Below are 19,685 nucleotides of genomic sequence, written 5' to 3'. Positions count from 1 at the left end.
CTTTATCTTAGTTTCTGATTCTGGGTCTAAGGGTCCCCGACTGATATGTAATAACAACATTAGATATGAACTTGGCCTTTGCCTTTTTCCACTGCCCTTTCCATAACACGAGGCTTCCATCTCTGCCTCCCATACACCATTAACAGCAAATTCCTACCCATGTGAGAATAGATGAATACTAAATGCCTTAGCCTCCACCTGCTGTAAATCCTGATAGTCCCCAGTGAAAGGGACAGGTATCATGGCAGGGTGGGCATGTGAAGCCTGTACCTTGTGACGGTTGAGCCACAGTCACTGTGAAAGAATCTCAGCCCTGTGGTGACTCTGTTGCATGTTTACCTTGGGGGCAGGAAAATAATGAAGCACTTTCATTCAGGGCTTGAGAAAGAACATTGGTCCCCCAAATCCTCCCTCTGGCCTGATGCTGATGCTGGTGCTGTTTAGCAAGCCTTTCTTCTTGGTTACATGTCTGGGACACTCAGGTGTTGAAAAGTCATAGCCATAATAACATGTGGCATTTAATGACTGCTTACCATGTGGGAGACATCCTTCTAAGTACTCAGCATGCATTATCTCACTCAATCCTCACTACAACCCTATAGCATAGGCACTGGTGTCAGCCCCAGTTTACACATGGGGAAACTAAAAAGGTTACATAACCCGCTCAAAGCTCCAGAGCTTGAAGAGTTTGTGCTGCATCCAAACCCAAACCTAAGCAGGCCTTAAAGACTGTACAAATATCAACCAGGTGGTCTAGGTCAATGTTTTTGACTTCCCAGAACTTCAGCTTGGGAAGTCACTTGGGAATACTGATACCTGCCTTGCAGACATATCACTCACTTGAAATAAAAGTTGTGTAAAATGCTTAGTTCAGAGTTCATGTTATACTAAATTCTTCACACAGGGAAACTTTTTGTGTCCTTTTACTGTTATTCATATATGAGACATGGATCTCTCAATATACCAATGAGAATAAGTATGAAAAGAGGGCTCAGTGATGGCAATGGGAAGCCATTGGGATTATGGACAGAGCAAGGTACCTTTACTTATCACAGTTTGGTGTAGGTGTGTATTACATGTCTATATGACTAAGGCCATAAAGCTAGACAGGCAATATTTATGGACTGGACAATGGACAGCCTCATTTGGCCTATAAAGGGGATTATTCCCAGGGGAAACTGAGGTCACTTCTATAGTAATACAGAAACCATTGCATGGACCAGTTATAAGTGACAATGCCAGCACATCTGATTTTCTCAGGAACCCCAAAAAAGTGGGGATTATTTTGCTTATTTCATGTAGCTTGACTCATGTGCCCATGATCTTCAAAATACTATACTTACTGGGAATGTCTGGTTGCAGGGGGAAAATCCCTTAAAAATATTATAAGCAAAGGGGAACTTTTATTATGAAAATATTATTTTACATTTCTGAGTAAGAAATCCAGAACAAGGAACTAGGAAATTCTCCCTCCTCCCCATTCTATCTCACTCTGACTGTCTCACTTTATTATTGCCTCAGTCTTCTTTTCTGTAGAACACATCTATGCCCTCAGCCTTATTGTAGAATTAGCTACTCCATATGTCTGAAGGTATCTGCTATTGATCTAACTTGTCATGGTCCTAGGAGGATAGGATTTTTTTAGGCTAATTCATTTATTTGAAAGGCAGAGCAACAGAGAGAGGAGAGAGAGAGAGAGAGAGAGAGAGAGCACTTGCTTCTGCTTCTTCACTCCCCCAACAGCCAGGGTTGGGCCGAACCAAAGCCAGAGCCAGGAACTCCATTAGGATTTCTCATCTGGGTGACAGGGACCCAATAACTTGAGTCACCATCCCCTGACTTCCGAGGGTGGATCAGAAGCAACACTGTGATATGGGATGCTAGTGTCACAAGCAAAGCCTTAACCCCAATTCACTACAACACCAGCCCCTCCCAGGGGGAGAATCTTGAGTCCAGCTTGAATCAGGTATCATCTGGTGTGTATACTGGTTGCCAGTAAAACTTTGCAAGCAGGAGCCTCTCTGTAAATGGCAGGATTTAAAAAAGAATACTGATGCTCAAGAGATAGATAAACCCTAAAAAGGTGAGCTCCATAGCTACACTGCTTCCCTATGAGACCTAAAAGCATTCTTTTCCCCCAAAAACTCAAACCAAAAATGGCCTGTATTAACACCAGCATTAATTGAAGAATGTGTAATAAAGATGTTCAGATGCCAAAAACATTGAATTATCTACTATTGGATGTGTTGGGGGTGGCAGACGCATTGTCAGGAGATGCTGGCAGTGCAAATCAGCCAGGATGAAATGCAAGCAGCAATCGACCCTCCTGGGAACCTCTTTGCACAGCGGATTTTAGCGAGGGGACAACAGCTGCTACGCTAGCACAGAGGGCACAGAGGGCTCGCCCAGGCGACGAGACTTGCAAACTGAATGGCATTGTTGTGCCAGACCAGTCCCTGTAGGGAAACCAGCCCAGCCCTGGGGCGCCTTACACTCTCCGCTCCCTGCGGTTGCTGAGCCTGGGGGGCCCTCGGCTTCTCTTCTCCTTTTTCCTTGAGTTTGGATTCCGGGAAGGGAGAGTCAGCTCCAGCTCCCTCTTCTTGGCGTCCCATTCTGGGTCCCGCTCCTCTAGCGGCAGCCCCTGCTGGAGGGCGGCGCGGCGATGGTCCCGGCACTCGGGTTCTGCCCTGCGAAAGCAAAAGCGGCCGCTGGAAGCCTAGGCGGGCTTTGGAGTTGGCGTTGGAGCCCGCCGCGTGGCCCGCGGCGTGGCCTCCTGCACCCTGCACGCACACCCCAGCGCACACACAGGGGGCTGGGCGAGAAGGCAGGGGACCAAGCGTGCACACTTCCCAGTGTACACTCAGGGAGGTCTCAGACACTGAGAGCAAAGGTGTCACGCAAAACACGTGTCACCAGACTCAAAGTCAGTGATTTAGTTTGCAGATGATGCTGTTCATTCTTAAAGTGTAACTTGAGTGTGTTTTCCTTTGATTATTTTTAATTGTATTTTTTTTCCTAATTAAAACAGTGATGTATGTTCACTGTATGAAATTTAAAAGTACAAAAACATGCAAGAAAAAAATAAAAAGCCCTCACAATCACATATGAATAGAGTGTTTCTATATAAAAATAGATAGCCATAGATGGATGAGGGAAGGTAGACAGACAGATGGGTTCAAGGGGATCAACAGATCATCATACACACCTGAACAATGGGAAGCATTGTGTGTGGTTTTGCACACGAGGCTAAAGATGAGTACCTAAATTGCTTAAAGACCATGGTGAAAGCCCCTACACAGAAATAAAACTTAAATTAGTGTGGAAAAAGGGAATCTGAGAGGCTAGATGGTGCAACAGGCAGAGTTTGCTAAGTGCCAATCATCGTGAAAAGCACAGATAACTGAAAGTACAGTGCAGCTGTCCTCACTGGCAAACCCTATCCACATCAAGCTGGAAGTGACCCTGCGGTCTTTTGATGACAGATCAGAGCACCCGCCGTCCGCCATGGTGTGTTCGATCTTGTATTGGTGTTATTTATGTATATAAGTAATTTCCTCTTGTAGGCAGGGAGCGTCTTGATGTACAGCCCTGTATCTGATTTATCTTTCTTTTTAATGCCTCACCTAATGCCACGCACATACTAGGACTCAAAAATACTTGTTGAATGCAAGACTCTCCACTTAGAGTGAACCAGAAGTTGAGCTGTTTCACAATGGTCCCTAGGATACTCAGAAAATTATCAGATATGGTCTAGGCTTCTCTTGAAGTTCTTTGATATCCTTTCAGCTTAAGCATCCTAGTTCGGGAGTTCACCTCCCCACAGTGGGAACCATGAAGAAGCTGTGTAAGTGATTGGTTAGCCTGGTGTCTAAATATCTTTAATCCTTCCATGCATAGCCTCACTGCACCCTCCTCCTCTACTGCATGAGTAGCTTTGCCTGCACGTTTATTTCAGCATGTCCAGCCTCTGGTGAGTCCACACTCACACTCATGTGCTGGCCTGACTCGTGATGGTCACCTGCCCACACCCAGACCTCATCCTCCACTTCTCCCTCACTGAATGCTCCCCTTAGCCCAGCCACTCATCCCTCCACCGTCCCTCCCTCTCCTCACATGGACACACAGCGTAGGCACACTTCACTCCAAAGCAACAGTTTTTCTCACCTCCCCATAAACAAGCTCTTAGCTTTCTTTCAAAATTCAGATGAATTCCCCCTTAATCCAGGCTTCCTTCTCTCTACCTTCTAACTGTCAGAAGGGGAGGTCCTGATGGGAAATGCTGATAAGTGGAGATGACTCACATATCATGTGGTGGCTCTTTCTTGTTTTTGTCTGCTCAACATTGCCTTCTGCTTGTCGCAGCAGTAGTACTTCTCACTACTTGGGACAGGCACTCCTCCCCCATTTCATTTATGCTGAGGCCATTATCATGTTAGTCCATCCACTGGTTACAAGGGTGGGCCTGAAAATACTTGGAAAATTCTGTAGAAAAGAGCCAGGGACTTGACCATGAGGGATTTAGCATCTAAAAGGCATGCAAAAATAGATCATGAGATTTTTTTTCCTTAGGAAAAGCATATAAAAAAATCATAGAGTAGATCAGAGACATAGAAAGAAAGCCAAGGGGGCCGGCACTATGGCGTACTAGGTTGATCCTCCACCTGCAGCGCCAGCATCCCATATGGGTGCTGATTCTATTCAAAGACTAAAAGCAAAAATGAAGGGAAAGAATAGGAAAAAAAACCTATAAAATGGAGTAGAAAGAGTAAAAATGCAACAAAGAATGCAAAAGTGCTGATCCTGTGGATTGGCTCTAAAGTCTGCAGTGTGGTGACATTTTTCACAGATGAAGGCAGAAGGGCAAAAAGGAACTGATGAGGTATATATTAAATAGGCAGGTGAAGAGGTTGAAAACTGCATAGTGGCTGCAATGTGTCTCTAAAGTAGAAAGCAGGTCTCTGAGAGGCAGGCTGACGTGTAATGGGAATGTGGACTTGTCAAAGAGTGACCAGGGCAAGAAGAGACCACCAAGCTGCTCTTAGGTCTCAGCAAGAGGTGGAAATCTTAAAATTTCTGGGCCAGCATTGTGGTGTAGCAGGTTAAGCCTCTGCCTGCGATGCTGGCATCCCATATGGGCACTAGTTCAAGTCCCAGCTATTCCACTTCCCATCCAGCTCCCTGCTAATGCACCTGGGGAAGCAGTGGTTATGGTCCAAGTGCTTTGGTCCCTGCATCCACGTGGAAGACCCAGAGGAAGCTTCTGGCCCCTGGCTTCAGCCTGGCCTAGACCCAGCTGTTGCAGTCATTTGGGGGGTGAATCAATGGATGCAAGATTTCTGTGTGTGTATGTGTGTGTATCCTCCTTTCTTCTGTAACTCTGGTTTTCAAGTAAAAAATGAAAACTTTAAAACTTTTTAAAAAACGAAAAACAAAACGAAAAAGGAACTTCTGATGATTCCTAACCATGTATTAGTGGAATTTTCTCTAGTCAACGAAGCGTATGAGCATACGAGACAGATATTCATCCCAAGTTTAAAATTGTGGGTTCTGTATCACAGAAAGACAAAGGGTTGGAGAGTTCAGAATAGGGGGAAAGGAGTAGAAGTGGTGCATCATTCCAGATGGCAGGGGGAATTAGTGAAACATTCTGGTAGGTGATGGGTTGGAACAGAAAGAAGTCGCGTAAAAAGGGGTCTTGACAAATTGATGATATAGGAGCTGAAAAATGAAGGGAGCTATGATCATATAGTGAAATGTCAGAGTTTTTATGATTTCAGAGAAAATGTCTGATGATGCTGCTGAGGTCCAAAATGGATGGGAGTTTTCGAATGCTGGGTATAATGGCAGAAATTGGAGAAGAGAGAGTCTGTGAGTCAGGACTTAAGGTTCTGTATCTATACTCTCCAAATTGCCTCAACTGTGATTTTGAGTATGTTTAAAGTGAAAGGTCATCTTTAAGACAGAGTCTCATGGGGTGGACATTTGGCACAATGGTTAATTTGCTGCAGAGAACACCTACATCCCATATTGGTGTGCCTGAGTTTGAGTCCCAACTTGGCTTCCAGTCCAGCTGCCTGATAATATAAATCCGGGGAGGAAGCAGGTTCACGCACTCAGGTCCCTACCGTCTACGTGGGAGACCTAGATTGAGTTCCTGGCTTCCGACTTCAGCCTGATCCAGTACTGGCTGTTGCATGCATTGGGCGAGTGAAGTAGTTAATGGAACATCTCTCTCTGTGTCTGTCTCTCTTCCTTTCAAATAAAATGAAAATAAATTTAGAAAACTTAAAACACACATGTATTTATAAAAAAAAATAATAAGGTCTCCTGGTTTACTGCTACAGATAACTAAGCTTGCCAAAAGTAAAGGTTTTAGTAGTTTAACTTTCTGAAGATAAGTGTATTTTCAAGTTCTGAGGAAGGCATTTCACTATCACCTACTCTCCCACCATGAACTGCCCCTACATGTAGACAGGTTTGTTCTCAATTTCATTTTGATGCCCTTCCTTTTTCTTGTATGAATTACTCGTTGACCCAATCAAGTTATAAAGTCTTAAACTTTGGTATTTTTTTTTCCTCTCAGAGCTGTAACTGTCAGGTACATAATTGGTACTTAATTATGTCTGAATCCTTGGCTGGGTGAAAAAAATGAACAAATCCTAAACAAATTTTAATTTTACAGGCATGTATGCATAGGGAATTCATGGGTGAACAGAGAAATGTTAAAAGATAAAGGGACTTAATGAAATAGAAGTCTAATTCATCTGCCTCAATTTAGAAATGAGGGAAGGTGACTTGACTTAGACAAGCTCACGCAGCTCATCTGAATACCTTTCAGATGTCACTGGACCATCGTGGATCTTGTCTCACAGCCTGTCTGCAAACTTAGTGTCCCAATTCATTATCTAAGGTACTTTATTATTTTTGTAAGATTTATTTATTTATATGAAAGAAATAGTTACAGAGAAGCAGAAGCAGAGAGAGAAAGAGAGATCTTCCACCTCTGGTTCACTCCCCAAATAGCTGCAATGGCCGGAGTTGGGCCGATCCAAATCCAGGATCCAAAAGCTTCTTCCAGGTCTCCCATGTGAGAGCAGGGACCCAGGGACTTGGGCCATCTTCCATTGCTTTTACCAGGCCATTAGCAGGGAACTGGATTGGAAGTGGAGCAGCCAGGACTCGAACCAGTGTCCATATGGGATGCCAGCACCGTAGGCAAACACTTTACCAATATGCCACAGTGCTTATTGGTAAATTTTTGTTTTTCTCTAAATAAATAGCTTTTCCCAAACCCAGTCATTTCAGTAAAAAATTAATAAATTCAATTTAAAAACTAACAAACAATAGTCAGTTGACTATATTTCCCCATTTCTTTTTCATTGACCTGAGACCATTGAGTTGGCAAAGACTTTGATCATAAGCCACTATCTCTCTGCCCTTTCTCCAGGTAGGAACAAACTGAAGCTTACTTCTCCAGGAATGCTTCACAGGCTTTCTGCCCATAGATCTGTGCGATCCTTCTTGGGGTGTCTCCGAAGAAGTCAGGGGCATCAATGGCAGCACGCAGTGCGTGGAGAGTTTTGAGCACATTCAGGTGGCCTGACTCAGCGGCAAAGTGAGCTGGGGTCCAGCCTACATCAGTCACCAGGCAAGGACTGGCTCCGTATTCTATCAGGATGTGCATCACCTCCATTTGTCCTAAGAGGTATTGAGAAGAAATAGAATGAAATTAGGATGAAAACACCCCCGTGGCCTGGGGCCAGCAACAACCTAGACAACACAAAAAAGGGAAATAAATTTGTTCTCAAAGCACTTATTGTCATCCCCTCCTCCCCTCTTCCTCTTCCGACCAGGGACTCACATGAACCTTGTCCCACTTAGGACCTGGACACTCCAAGGACTCCCTGTACTTCCAGGACACTGCTCTCTTTCTTTCCAAGTAGTAGGATACCTGTCCATGCTAGTCCTGCTAAGGCTCTCCCTGTTTTTGGTCATCTCAATGCTTATTCCCAAGACCAATGTTTTAAATCCTTCTTATATTATTACTAACACAGCTTAAGAATGCAGGGTTTCTACTCATATAGATGTGGGTTCATATCCTGATAACACCACTTGCTAACATGTGACATCTTGGATAAGAAACACATGTCTGAGACTCAGTGTTTTTCTTTAAAATTTTAAGATATTACTCCTTCTCACACTGAATTCTTGTGGAATTGCAAGTGAAATCACAGACAGGAAGTATACAGCACATATCAAATGTTCACTAAAAGATGGTTTACTACTCACATAGCTACCATCACTTTGTACTTAGATTTCTGCAAAATTATCCCAAGTAATTTCTTTACATAGTCATGCTTCTTATCAATCCATTCTTTACACAGAGCTGAAAAGAAATTCTTTTTTAAAAAATTTATTTATTTATTTATCTGAAAGTTAGAGTTACAGAGAGGGGAGAGAGAGAGAAAGAGAGAGAAATCTTCCATCCATTGGTTCACTCCCCTAGATGGCTGCAATGGCCTGCACTGGCCAAGGCTGAAGCCAGGAGCCAAGAGCTTTCTCCAGGCCCTCAACATGGGTGGCAGGGACACAAACACTTCAGTCATCTTCCATTATTTTTCCCAGGCCATTCACAGGGAGCTGGATTGGAAGTGGAGTAGGTGGGACATGAGCCAGCACCCATATGAGATGCTGCTGTTATAGATAGAAGCTTAACTCACTATGCCACAAAACCAGCCCCTGAAAACAAATTTTTAAAAGGCAAAGATGGAGCAAGCATATAGCCTAGCAATTACGATGTCTGTTGCTGTGGCATAGCGGGTTGAGCTGCTGTCTGCAGTGCCAGCATCCCACATGGGCACTGGTTCGCATCCCAGCTGCTCCACTTCCAATCCAGCTCCTTGCTGATGTGCCTGGAAAAGCAGCAGAGGATGGTGCAGGTGCTTGTGCCCCCATACCTAGGTGAGACCTGGATGTGATTCCTGACTCCTGGCTTCTGTCTGGCTCAGCTTTGGCTACTGTGGTCACTGAGGGAGAGAATGAGCCAGTGGATGGAAGATTCTCTCTCTCTCTCTCTCTCTCTGTGTGTGTGTGTGTGTGTGTGTTCCTTTCTCAGTAATTCTGACTTTAAAATGAATGAAGGAAAGAAATCTTAAAAAATAAAGTAAAATTATGTCCATTTCCCATATCTGAGTGCCTGGCTTCAATACCTGTCTTTGGCTCCAGTTTCCTATTAACTCAGACCCTGAGAGGCAGCAGTGACAGCCCAAGTAATTGTGTTCCTGTGATCCATATGAGACACCTGGGTTGAGTTCCTGGCTCCTGGCACTGTGTGGCCCAGTCTCAGCCATTGCAGGCATTTGGAGAAAGAACTAGTGGATAGGATCTCTCTCTCTCTCTCTCTCTCTCTCTCTCTCTCAAATAATTTTTTAAAAGTGAAAAGTTGACTATAGCACCTTTTTACTGTAGCATTTTTTTTTTGTGGTAAAACAATTTTATATTCAAGATGAAAAACGTGCTAATTTATTTGCATTCATTAAATTAACATTCTTCTAAGAAGACATTTCATTTGAAGGGTAGATCTTGCAAATGTGTTTCTTCTTATACATGTTCAGGCTTTTCTAGAAGTGCTTCCATTTTGACGAAATGGACAAAAGAACTAGCAGTACTTGCATTCATTCCAAGAATTTCATATAGACTGCCATATCCTTATAGGCAGAAGGCTCTAGCATATTATGTACATCAAGTTGGCTGCTCTCGTTAGGTTAAAGGAAAAAAACAACAATTATTTAAAAGTCATCGCTCCATGTAAAATATTACTTCAAGATACTCGTTGGCTTTGAAATGGTGTCTATATCTTTGCATTTTTTAAAAAGGTCTTGGAAGGGTAGCCTGAAGACCATTATTCTTTTTTTTTTAAAGATTTATTTATTTATTTGAAAGTCAGAGATACAGAGACGCAGAGGGGGAGAGAGACAGAGAGAGAGAGGTCTTCCCTCTACTGGTTCACTCTCCAAATAGTCACAACAGCTGGAGCTGAGCCAATCTGAAGCCAGGAGCCAGGAGTTTCTTCCAGGTTTCCCACGTGTGTGCAGAGGCCCAAGCACTTGGGCCATTTTCTATTGCCTTCCCAGGCCATAGCAGAGAGCTGGATCAAAGTGGAGCAGCCAGGACTTGAACCTGCGCCCATATGGGAATGCCAGCACTGCAGGGGGCAGATTTATCCACTATTCCACAGTGCTGGTACCTACCTTTGTATTCTTACGAGATCATATTTTTCAGACTGAAGTTTTGGTATTTTATTCTCAAAGCACTTGACAAGCCCGTTGGCAGAGATTTTGCCAATGTCCTCCTCTAGCTCTCTGAGTTCTGCTAGGCTTAGGGAACAGAGTGATGGGACAAATTCCTATCCTTCTCCGTGATGCTCTCTTAATGAGGGTAGAGGATTGACATATGAGTTTTTAATTAAAAAGTTTGTATCTATTTGTTTTATTTTATTTGAAAAGAGAAATAGAAATAGAGTGAAAGAAAGAGGTAGACACATAGATAAATATTGCCCATTTGTTAGTTTACTCCTCAAATGCCCACAATAGCCAGGGCTGGGTTTGAGGTACCTAACCCATCACCTGTTGCCTCCCAGGGAATGTATTAGCAGGAACCTTAGATTTAGAAGCAGAGCCAGGACTAGACATGAGATACAAGTACCCACCCAGTGTCTTAACCATTATACCAGACAGCCTCCCCACGGGCTAATATTGAGAGCAGACTCTATACTAGGCAGTCTACATCCATTATCTTACTGAATTCCCCCAACAGGACTAGAAGGTAGAGTTGTCATCCTCATCACATAGAGGAATAAACAGTGGCATCTTCGTTCATAATATGTTCAAGGTGCTGTAAGTGATAAACAGTGTCAGATTGAAATATTCCACCTGAGGAGTGGATTGTGGCCTAGTGGATAAAACCACCTCCTGCAAAATGGGCATCCAATATGGGTGCCAATTTGTGTCCCAGGTGCTCCATTTTTGATCAGCTCCCTGCTGAATGGAGAATGGAGAATAGCCCTGGCCCTTGGGCCCCTGCCCCACCTGGGAGACCTAGATAAAACTCATGGTTCTTGGCTTCAGCCTGGCCCAGCCCTGGCCATTGTGGCCATCTGGGTACTGAACCAGTGGATGGAGGATCTCTCTCTCTGTGTCTCGACCTCTCTGTAACTCTGGCTTTCAAATGAATATTTTTTTAAAAAGTAGAGAAATATTCCACTTGACTCCAAAGAAATGTTAGTGTTCCCCCTCCCCCACACAGTGTCCTGACTCACGAATGGTAGACTCAAAAGCATGGTTCTATCTAAACATCACCCACTCACCTTTGATTGCAGCCCAGTGAAGTGGGGTCCGATCATTCCAGTCTTTGTCCTTGTAGTTTGGGTCACAAAGACCTTTCTTCAAAATCTTTTTCACTAAATTATAATCCCCAGTAGCCACAGCTTGATGGAGCTTTGTCATGTCTGAAATTTTGGTCAAGTCCATGGCAGAAAACAGCTGTGGGACAGACAGGCATTCAGGAAATTCTAGACAACCCTTTATGCCTGGACAGTGATTCTATAGATGTATACATCATTAATTTTCTTTCCTGCTCTGTGAATATGCATCTAGGATTGCCTTATGTGTGTGCTCTGCTAACTGCATACATGGATCTTGGCTAATGTAGTTAAGTGCATGCCAGTTCCCAGCTCAATAATTATTGATGGCTTCCACTAAGTACAGAATTACATTGTCTGCTCACAATCTGGCACTTTGCCCTCTGACCTCAAGTCACCCTCCAGTGCTATTTTCTACTCCTACTTCAAAATTCTGGTGATGTTACCTTAAGTGGGCTGTGTAATTCTGTGTCTTATCTTTCGCATCTGTAAAATGGTGATTAACAGTCAGAATCATTGTAAGGATATGAGCTAATCCACATGAAAACTTCATAGTAGATGAGGAGCAGCTGTTCCATGAAAATAACATACTATCGCTGCTATTCCCACTGGGGAGATGAGCATGAATCAAATGGCTAAACATTATTATTAATTATAATATTAGGGGTTCCTGGGTCATTTTCAGGGGATCCATGAAGTCTAAACTATTGTGATAGTGATATTATCCTTGTTCATTGTGTTGACTGCTATCCTGATGGTTGAAAAGCAATGATTTTGAAAACTACTGGTACCTTAGAAAATATCAAGGCAGTGACATAAGATTAAACCAGTAGTCATGGTTTTCACCACACTCACAGTAAAAAAAAACAAAAAGAGTTTTACAGGACCACCTTTAATAAGACAGTTAGAATTATCCTAACTAAATCTTTTTCTTTGATTACATGAATTAACAAGTGTTATTTAAAAATATTATATAATGAAATATATCATCATCTAGAAAAACTTCCTCACCCTATGGACAATATTTCCCATGTGACAAATGTAGGATGTTACAAAAGCTTGCATGTGTAAAGAGATGCATTTGAGACAGAACAACAGATGTTAATGAAACAGAATATGAAAAGTATATTTCTGATTCCAAATTGTAACTGACCTTGAAGATTCTACCACTGGTCCAGTTTTGGTGTTGTAGCAAAGAAAAATATCCATAATTATCTGAAAATAGCTATATTATACTCCTCCATTTTCCAACTTTATCTGTGTCTGAGGCTAGATTTTCTTTTTATACTTCAAGTAAAACAACATACTGAATGTGGAACACCAAACTGAATGCAGAAGAAGATATGAGATCCTGATGTATTCTATTGAGCTCAATATTAGAGAGGTTGCAGGGAAAAATGTAAAGCAATACTATTTGACATATTTTGGGTTTGGAAAATATGAGTGTTTTCCTAAAAATATTATTTATGTTATCATGTAATGGATTACAGTTTTTGCAAATGCATTAATCAGCATTTAATATTTTTTCTGTTTTAATTTCTAATAGAATAAATGTTGGTAGCTCTAACTCAAATAAACAAAAGATCTCTGGGGTTCCCAATAATATATTAAATAATAACATGTATAAAAAATGATTGAGGCAAAAAAAATTGAGAAGTACTAATATAAGCAAGTAAGAAACTGAGATAGAAAATAAATTATGGGTAGAGAGTCATTTGGGATGTGGCCATTGGGAATGTCTCTTTGATCTCAAGAAGTGGCTGGAATTGACTTCACAAACTGTGACTAGCTTTACCTAGGAACTTAACAGAAAGGTAATTTCTTGGAATCCCTGAGACTTACTGAATCTGGAACTCTGAGATGAGGCATAGCAATCTTTGGCACAGTAAGTCCTCCAGGTGAGTCTGATGTACATTCAAAGTCAGAGCCCTAGAGTGGCAGTGAAGTAAACATAATTAATGCAACGCCCCGAGTGCCTAGGGGATAGAGAAAAAGAGCTGATTCACCAAGACAGGGAAGTGAAAGGGAATTTTCTATGAAAGTCCCCTACGCTGGCTCTGGAAGGGATAAATAAGAATAATCCTAGAAAGTGGCAGCAGTGGGAATCCCCAGCACAGGCACAGCGTGTCTGTGGCCCAGAGGCATACCCTGCATAGTGCAAGTAGTTCTGACTCATTTGCAGACCAAAGGTTGACAAAAATTTTCTGTGTGGAGCTGAATTTATATATATATATATAAATATATATATATTTATATATATTTTTTTTTTAAACTGAAAAGCAGAAAGTCCCCATGGCAGCTGCTGGTTCACTTACTACACTTTGAAGTAGGGGATAGACCAGGAAGGAGCAATACTGAAGACTTGAAGGAGGTAGAATTTGTTCTCAACTAAGTGGTTTCATGAAAATCATTAGTGGATTCTTACAAGTACAGACGCCTGGGGCTGGTGCTGTGGCACGGCAGGTTAAGCACCTGCCTTTGATACTGGCATCCCTTATTGCAGTGCCAGTTGGATTCTCATCTGTTCTGCCTCTGATGCAACTTCCTGCTAATGCACCCAGGAAGGCAGTGAAAGATGGTCCAAATGTTCGGGCTCCTGTCACCCATGTGGAAGACCTGGATGCAGTTCCTAGATCCTGGCTTTGCCTGGTCCAGAGCTGGCTGTTGTGGCCATTGGGGAGTAAAGTAGCAGATGGATGATCTCTCTCTCTCTCTCTCTTCATTCCTCTCTGTCAATCTTTCAAATAAATAAATAAATCATTAAAAAATGCAGATACCTGGTACTGGTGTTATGTGAATCAGAATCTCCAATATGCAGGACAAGAGCTACACTTGTATGAAATAGATGTTCTATACATATTATATTCAGTAAAAAAGAAGGGAGCATAGACTGCATTTTACTTTTTAAATATGTGATAGTAAGAAAATCATCACACTGGAATATGAGGGAACTTCAAAAAGTTCACAGAAATGGAATAAAAAATTTATTTTGGTGCAGAAAAAAAACTTGAAATCCATGCATAATTTTTTCATAATGTGCATTTTCCTTGAAACTTTTGAATACTCTGTATTTTGACAATGATAAAATGGTGAGCAAAATACTAGAGTGATCCTAACCTGTGAGTGATATTAAACACAAAAACATTTTTACAGCTGGTTTCTGGAAGCTTTTTCACTTGCCTTTCACACAAGCCTTTAAGCAGGTTTACACTTAAACCAACCTTGTTTTTCCACATTTGAGTGCATACCAAGTAGACTGCCTAACTTCCCATGATGAGTTTCAATGCCAGGTGACGTTTCCACTGGGTAGCAGATTTATTCCCATATAAATTGAAAGTCTGATCCCTCAAGTGATAGAGAAATGGAAGGGGCAGAGACTATAGCCAAACAACCTTGGGAAAGAGCAGGGTTGGAGGAGCTACAATTCCTGACTTCAAAAAGCATATTAGTACAATTCAGTTTTTCAGTGAATGATGCTGAGCCCATTGAATAGTCAATGATTGAATAATCAATGATTAAGAGAGTGAAGTTGGGCCCTCTACCTCACAAAGACTTATTCCTGTATTTTCAATAGGAGTTTTACAGTTTTAGGTCATACATTTGGGTCTATGACCCACTTGGAATTAGTTTTTATATATGGCACACTTGCCATAAACAATTGAGTACAAATGTAAGGATTTTATGGGTTTATTTCTGGATTCTCAGTTCCATTCTCTTTGTCTATCTCAGTCTTTTATTTTAAGATTTACTTATTGATTGAAAAAGTTACAGAGAAAAAGAGATATGGAGAAAGATCTTCCTGCTGGTTCACTATTTTTACAAACAAAAACAAGCAAAATTTATTTGCAGAAAATCTAAATGAGAATTTCATGGAAAATGGAATTCAAAGGTAAGTCTGTTTTTGGTGCAAAAAACTTTTAAACCCATGCATAAAAAGAATCTTTAAAAAATTCATAGGAATAGGCCGGCGCCGTGGCTCACTTGGCTAATCCTCCGCCTGTGGCACTGGCACCCCGGGTTCTAGTCCCAGTTGAGGCACCGGCTATTAGTCCTGGTTACTCCTCTTCCAGTTCAGCTCTCTGCTGTGGCCCGGGAGGGCAGTGGAGGATGGCCCAAGTGCTTGGGTCCCTGCACCCGCATGGGAGATCAGGAAGAAGCACCGGGCTCCTGGCTTCAGATTGGCACAGCGCTGGTCGTAGAGGCCATTAGGGGAGTGAACCAATGGAAGGAAGACCTTTTTCTCTGTCTCTCTTACTGTCTATAACTCTACCTGTCTAATAAAAACAAAATAAAATTTAAAAATTCATAGGAATATGCATTTTATGAAAAACTTGCATGGATTTCAAAATTTTCACACTAAAATAAACTTATTCTTTAATTATATTTTCCCTGAACTTTTTGAGGTTCTTTGTATAGTACACTAGCCTATCATTGACTACAAAAAAGTAAACTTTATGTGAATTCTTGTGAGTTTAGTTAAGTACACTTGAATTCCTGTCTTTTTGAGAGATGTGTTTCAGTTTACACTGTAGTCAGTAATATAGGTTTTTTGTTTTTTGGTTTTTTTTTTTTGACAGGCAGGGTTAGACAGTGAAAGAGAGACAGAGACAGAGACAGACAGAGAGAAAGGTCTTCCTTTTTCTGTTGGTTCACTCCCCAAATGGCTGCCACAGCTGGAGCTGCGCCGATCTGAAGCCAGGAGCCAGGTACTTCCTCCTGGTCTCCCATGTGGGTGCAGGGCCCAAGGACCTGGGCCATCCTCCACTGCCTTGCCGGGCCACAGCAGAGAGCTGGCCTGGAAGAGGGGCAACCGGGACAGAACTGGTGCCCCAATTGGGACTAGAACCCGGGGTGCCAGTGCTGCAGGCGGAGGATTAGCCTAGTGAGCTGCGGTGCCAGCAATATAGTTTCTCATAAATGTGAGTGATCTGTAATAATTATAAGAAATAAGGGAGGGGTAATATAAAAATACTTACTGTCTCACTAGAAACCCAAGGAGTTCTGCGCTGGCAGGCAATCTGAACTCTCTGCAGTGTTGTGTTCACACCATGGAAACTGACCCTTCCTTCCCCATGAAAGCCCTCCAATCAACTTCAGCTTGCTCTCTCTCTCTCTCTCTCTCTCTGCCTCTCCCTCTCTCTGTGTGTAACTCTGACTTTCAAATAAAAAAAAACAAAAAACAAAAAAACAAACTTCAGCTTCACCTGATGTTTACAAGGGTGGGATATATATATATTTGTCATTTGCTGTTGAACCATGCTAAGGACACTGTGATTTAATTCTCTTCCACCTCCCTCCAATTCTGAAGATGAAAATGATAGCAAACCGTATAAGTCTTATTCTAAGTGATCTCAAAAATTCAACAAATTTAATTGCATGGGGCAGGTGCAATAATTATCCCTACTTTACAGAAGAGAACATTGAGGCACATAGCAATCAAGCAACTTGTGTAAGTTTACAGAGATAGTAGCTGGACAGCCCCAGTAGCTTGCAATATCTATGTTTGTATCGCTCATGCTACTCTATCACTTGAGACGGTAATTCAGTCACATGCAGAAGTTCCCGAAGTTAAGATGTCCCTGCCTGGAAAATGTCACAGTTCCGACATCAAACCACAACTTGTGAAAGAGGCAATACAATTAAATGGACACAATGGTGAGGAGAACTAGGAGGGGCAGGAAGGACATGGGGTATTTGTTGAATGCCCTTGTGCAACAGTCATTGTTTAAGTGTTTTATGGGTATTATCTCATTAATCCTAATATCAAACCTGAAATATAAAGAGTTTGCAGGCAGGAAATTTAGACTCAGAGGACTTTGGCATACTCAGACCAGGCCTTTCTACTTTCTCTTGAGAGTCGCGAATAAGAAAGCCAGTTAAATTCAATGCGCAGTGGTGTTACTACCACAGCTCAGATCTCAGGGAGGTTCTGGATACCCTACATCTGGGCCTGGGAGGTAGAGAGCCAGTTTCCATTTGTGGCTTCTGGATCATTTGTTCTCTTGTCTGGATTCATGTTGAAGGAGCTTTCATGGGGCCTCCAAATAAGAGGGGAGGATCCTCGTTGGCATCTTCACCATCTTTGGGATCAGGCTGGAGAGGGAGGCTATGCTGGGTCTGGGATTCTACTTTATTTCTGTTTATGTAGAGTGGGAAACACTGACAGTTTCTGAAGGGGGGTACAAATGTCCCATCACCTTTAGGGAAGTAATTTTGCCTCAAGGATGTAAAATGTATTCTGAACTAAAGGGCATTCATGGAGGAGGGAGAAAGAGGCCAAAATGCATGCTCTGTATTATCATATAGAAAAGTCATTCCCAGGTATTTATTGTAAAGAAAGAATTAAAAACAAGGGATAGGAGTTGTGGGGCAGTGGATTAAGCTGCCACTTGGCACACCCACATCCCAATTGGAGTACAGATTTAAGTCCTGGCTTCTCAGCTTCTGATCCAGTTCCCTGCTAATGAGCACATTGGGAGGCAGCTGATGATGAGTCAAGTGCTTGGACCTTTATCATTCTTGTGGTAGACCCAAGTGGAGTTGCTCCTGGCTTCAGCCTAGCCCAGCCCTGGCTATTCAGGGTATTTGAGAGTAAACCAGAAAATGTAGGATCTCTCTCTCTCTCTTTCTCTCTCTCTCTCTCTCTCTCTCTCTCTCTCTCTCTCTCTCTTCCTCTCCCTGCATTCTCCCTCCCTTTCAAGCAGATTAAAAATAAAATAAAAAATATTTTTTAAAAACTATGCAGGCTTTTGGCCTAGTGGTTAAGCCACTGCTTAGGAAGCCTATATTCCACATTGGAGAACCTGGGTTCAATTTCCATCTCCAGCTCCTATTCCAGTTTATTGCTAATGTGGATTGGGAGAGGCAGCAATGATGACTCAGGTAGTTGGGTTCCTCCCACTGACCTGAGAGATCTGCACTGAGTTTGAGCTCTTGGCTCTTGTCTTTGGCCCTTACCCAGCCCTGGTCAGTGCAGGCGTTTGGAGAGTGAACCAGCAGATGGGATCTCTCTCTCTCTCTCTCTCAAATAAATACATACATTTTTGTCTTAAATTGCAGACTCATAGGCTCTGGGTCAGAATGCAAGAATCTGCATTAAAAAGAATTCACAAAGATTTAATTGCAAAGACATTTATTATAGTGCCATTTCAAAAATTAAAAATTTTAAACAAACCAAAGTTCCAAAAAGTGACCCAAATTTCTGCTATCAAGGAATAAATATTATGTGGCTTTTCCAACTTATGATGTAGATATGAGTTTCTTGGCTTGGTTAGATTTAGTGTTATACTGCTAAGTGAAAATAGAATCTTATAAAAGTATTCAATAATTTCAGGATATATATATTTGTTTATCTGGAAAAAACTCAAAAGGATATGCATCAGTATATGCATTAATAACAAATATCATTTTCCCTATAATATTCATTTATAGCTTGTGTGAACAAAAGCAACACTTTGTCAAGGGTAGAGCTTTTGAGGGCCTTGCTTTGTGTTGTGACAGTTGGAACAGGAGGAGAGAATGATAACCATCATGTATGTCATGCATTTGAAATCAGAAACTTGCCAAGTAGATAAAGGAACAGGATGACTGACTCATAGGGCCAATGACAGAAACCTGGGAGTTTCTGACTTAACAGAATGCCTCCTACATCTTGACTGAGTCAATAAAGGTGTTATCAATGATTTGGGTAAAGAAAAACATCCTGGAGACTGGTTTGGCAAGCTGGATCATAAAGCCCAGTCAGTGAATGCATACAAACAAGTTAGTTGCGACATAGATGGTTCTGCAGTCCCCAGGTAAACCAAGTTCACAACAGATCTTAAGGCACTGCCAGTAAGGAATAAAGGCTAAGGATGGCATTAGATAATCAATTCTGGAATTGGCTAAAATGCCAAATAAAATTTTTTTGTCTTCTCTCTACTTCATAAATTTAGAGGCATGGCCACCTTAGACCAGCTAATCTCTGGAAATAAATGACTGATCTCTGAATTCTTGAATCTTAAATTCCATTCTTTGATCATGATATTCTACCTGCCCACTTCTGTCATTCTGGTAGGTTCTTTCAACCCATAGAACTACCAGTATCTTCCTGGTTATTCATGTTCACAAATATATTTATATACATGAATTATCTCTCCCATAGGTTTATTCAAATAAGGTATGAATATATACCATACACTAGTATATATATACTATATACTAGTATATATAAATACTAGTAGCTAACAGCTCTGAAATGCCCACTCTGCTTTCCAATCCTTGCTTG

The 19,685-nt window shown here is 41.8% G+C and overlaps 1 protein-coding gene across 1 annotated transcript; it reads right to left on the bottom strand.

Moving 5' to 3' along the window:
• Positions 1 to 2,488: 2,488 nt before the first annotated feature.
• ANKRD66 (ankyrin repeat domain 66) lies at positions 2,489 to 13,315 on the bottom strand. Its single transcript, XM_062187510.1, has 4 exons — positions 13,262 to 13,315; positions 11,366 to 11,540; positions 7,470 to 7,698; positions 2,489 to 2,687 (listed from the first exon to the last, which is right to left on the bottom strand). Exons 1-4 carry the CDS (start codon positions 13,286 to 13,288, stop codon positions 2,489 to 2,491), a joined length of 630 nt encoding a protein of 209 aa, XP_062043494.1. The 5' UTR covers positions 13,289 to 13,315.
• Between the last annotated feature and the right edge of the window lie 6,370 nt (positions 13,316 to 19,685).

The sequence above is a fragment of the Lepus europaeus genome, chromosome 3 (assembly GCF_033115175.1).
Source record: "Lepus europaeus isolate LE1 chromosome 3, mLepTim1.pri, whole genome shotgun sequence".
Lineage (NCBI taxonomy): Eukaryota > Metazoa > Chordata > Mammalia > Lagomorpha > Leporidae > Lepus > Lepus europaeus.
The sequence above is the reverse complement of the archived record's forward strand: the minus strand, read 5'-3'. Positions and strand labels throughout refer to the sequence as shown.

Excerpts from the sequence above, each read along its gene's own strand:
- ANKRD66 (XM_062187510.1), bottom strand. The coding sequence starts at position 13,288 with ATGCCTCATCTCAGAGTTCCAGATTCA. Across the intron at positions 11,541-13,261 it reads ATCTCAGAGTTCCAGATTCA|CTGTTTTCTGCCATGGACTT; the intron begins GTAAGTCTCAGG and ends TCTGTCCCACAG. Across the intron at positions 7,699-11,365 it reads TCACTGGGCTGCAATCAAAG|GACAAATGGAGGTGATGCAC; the intron begins GTGAGTGGGTGA and ends AATACCTCTTAG.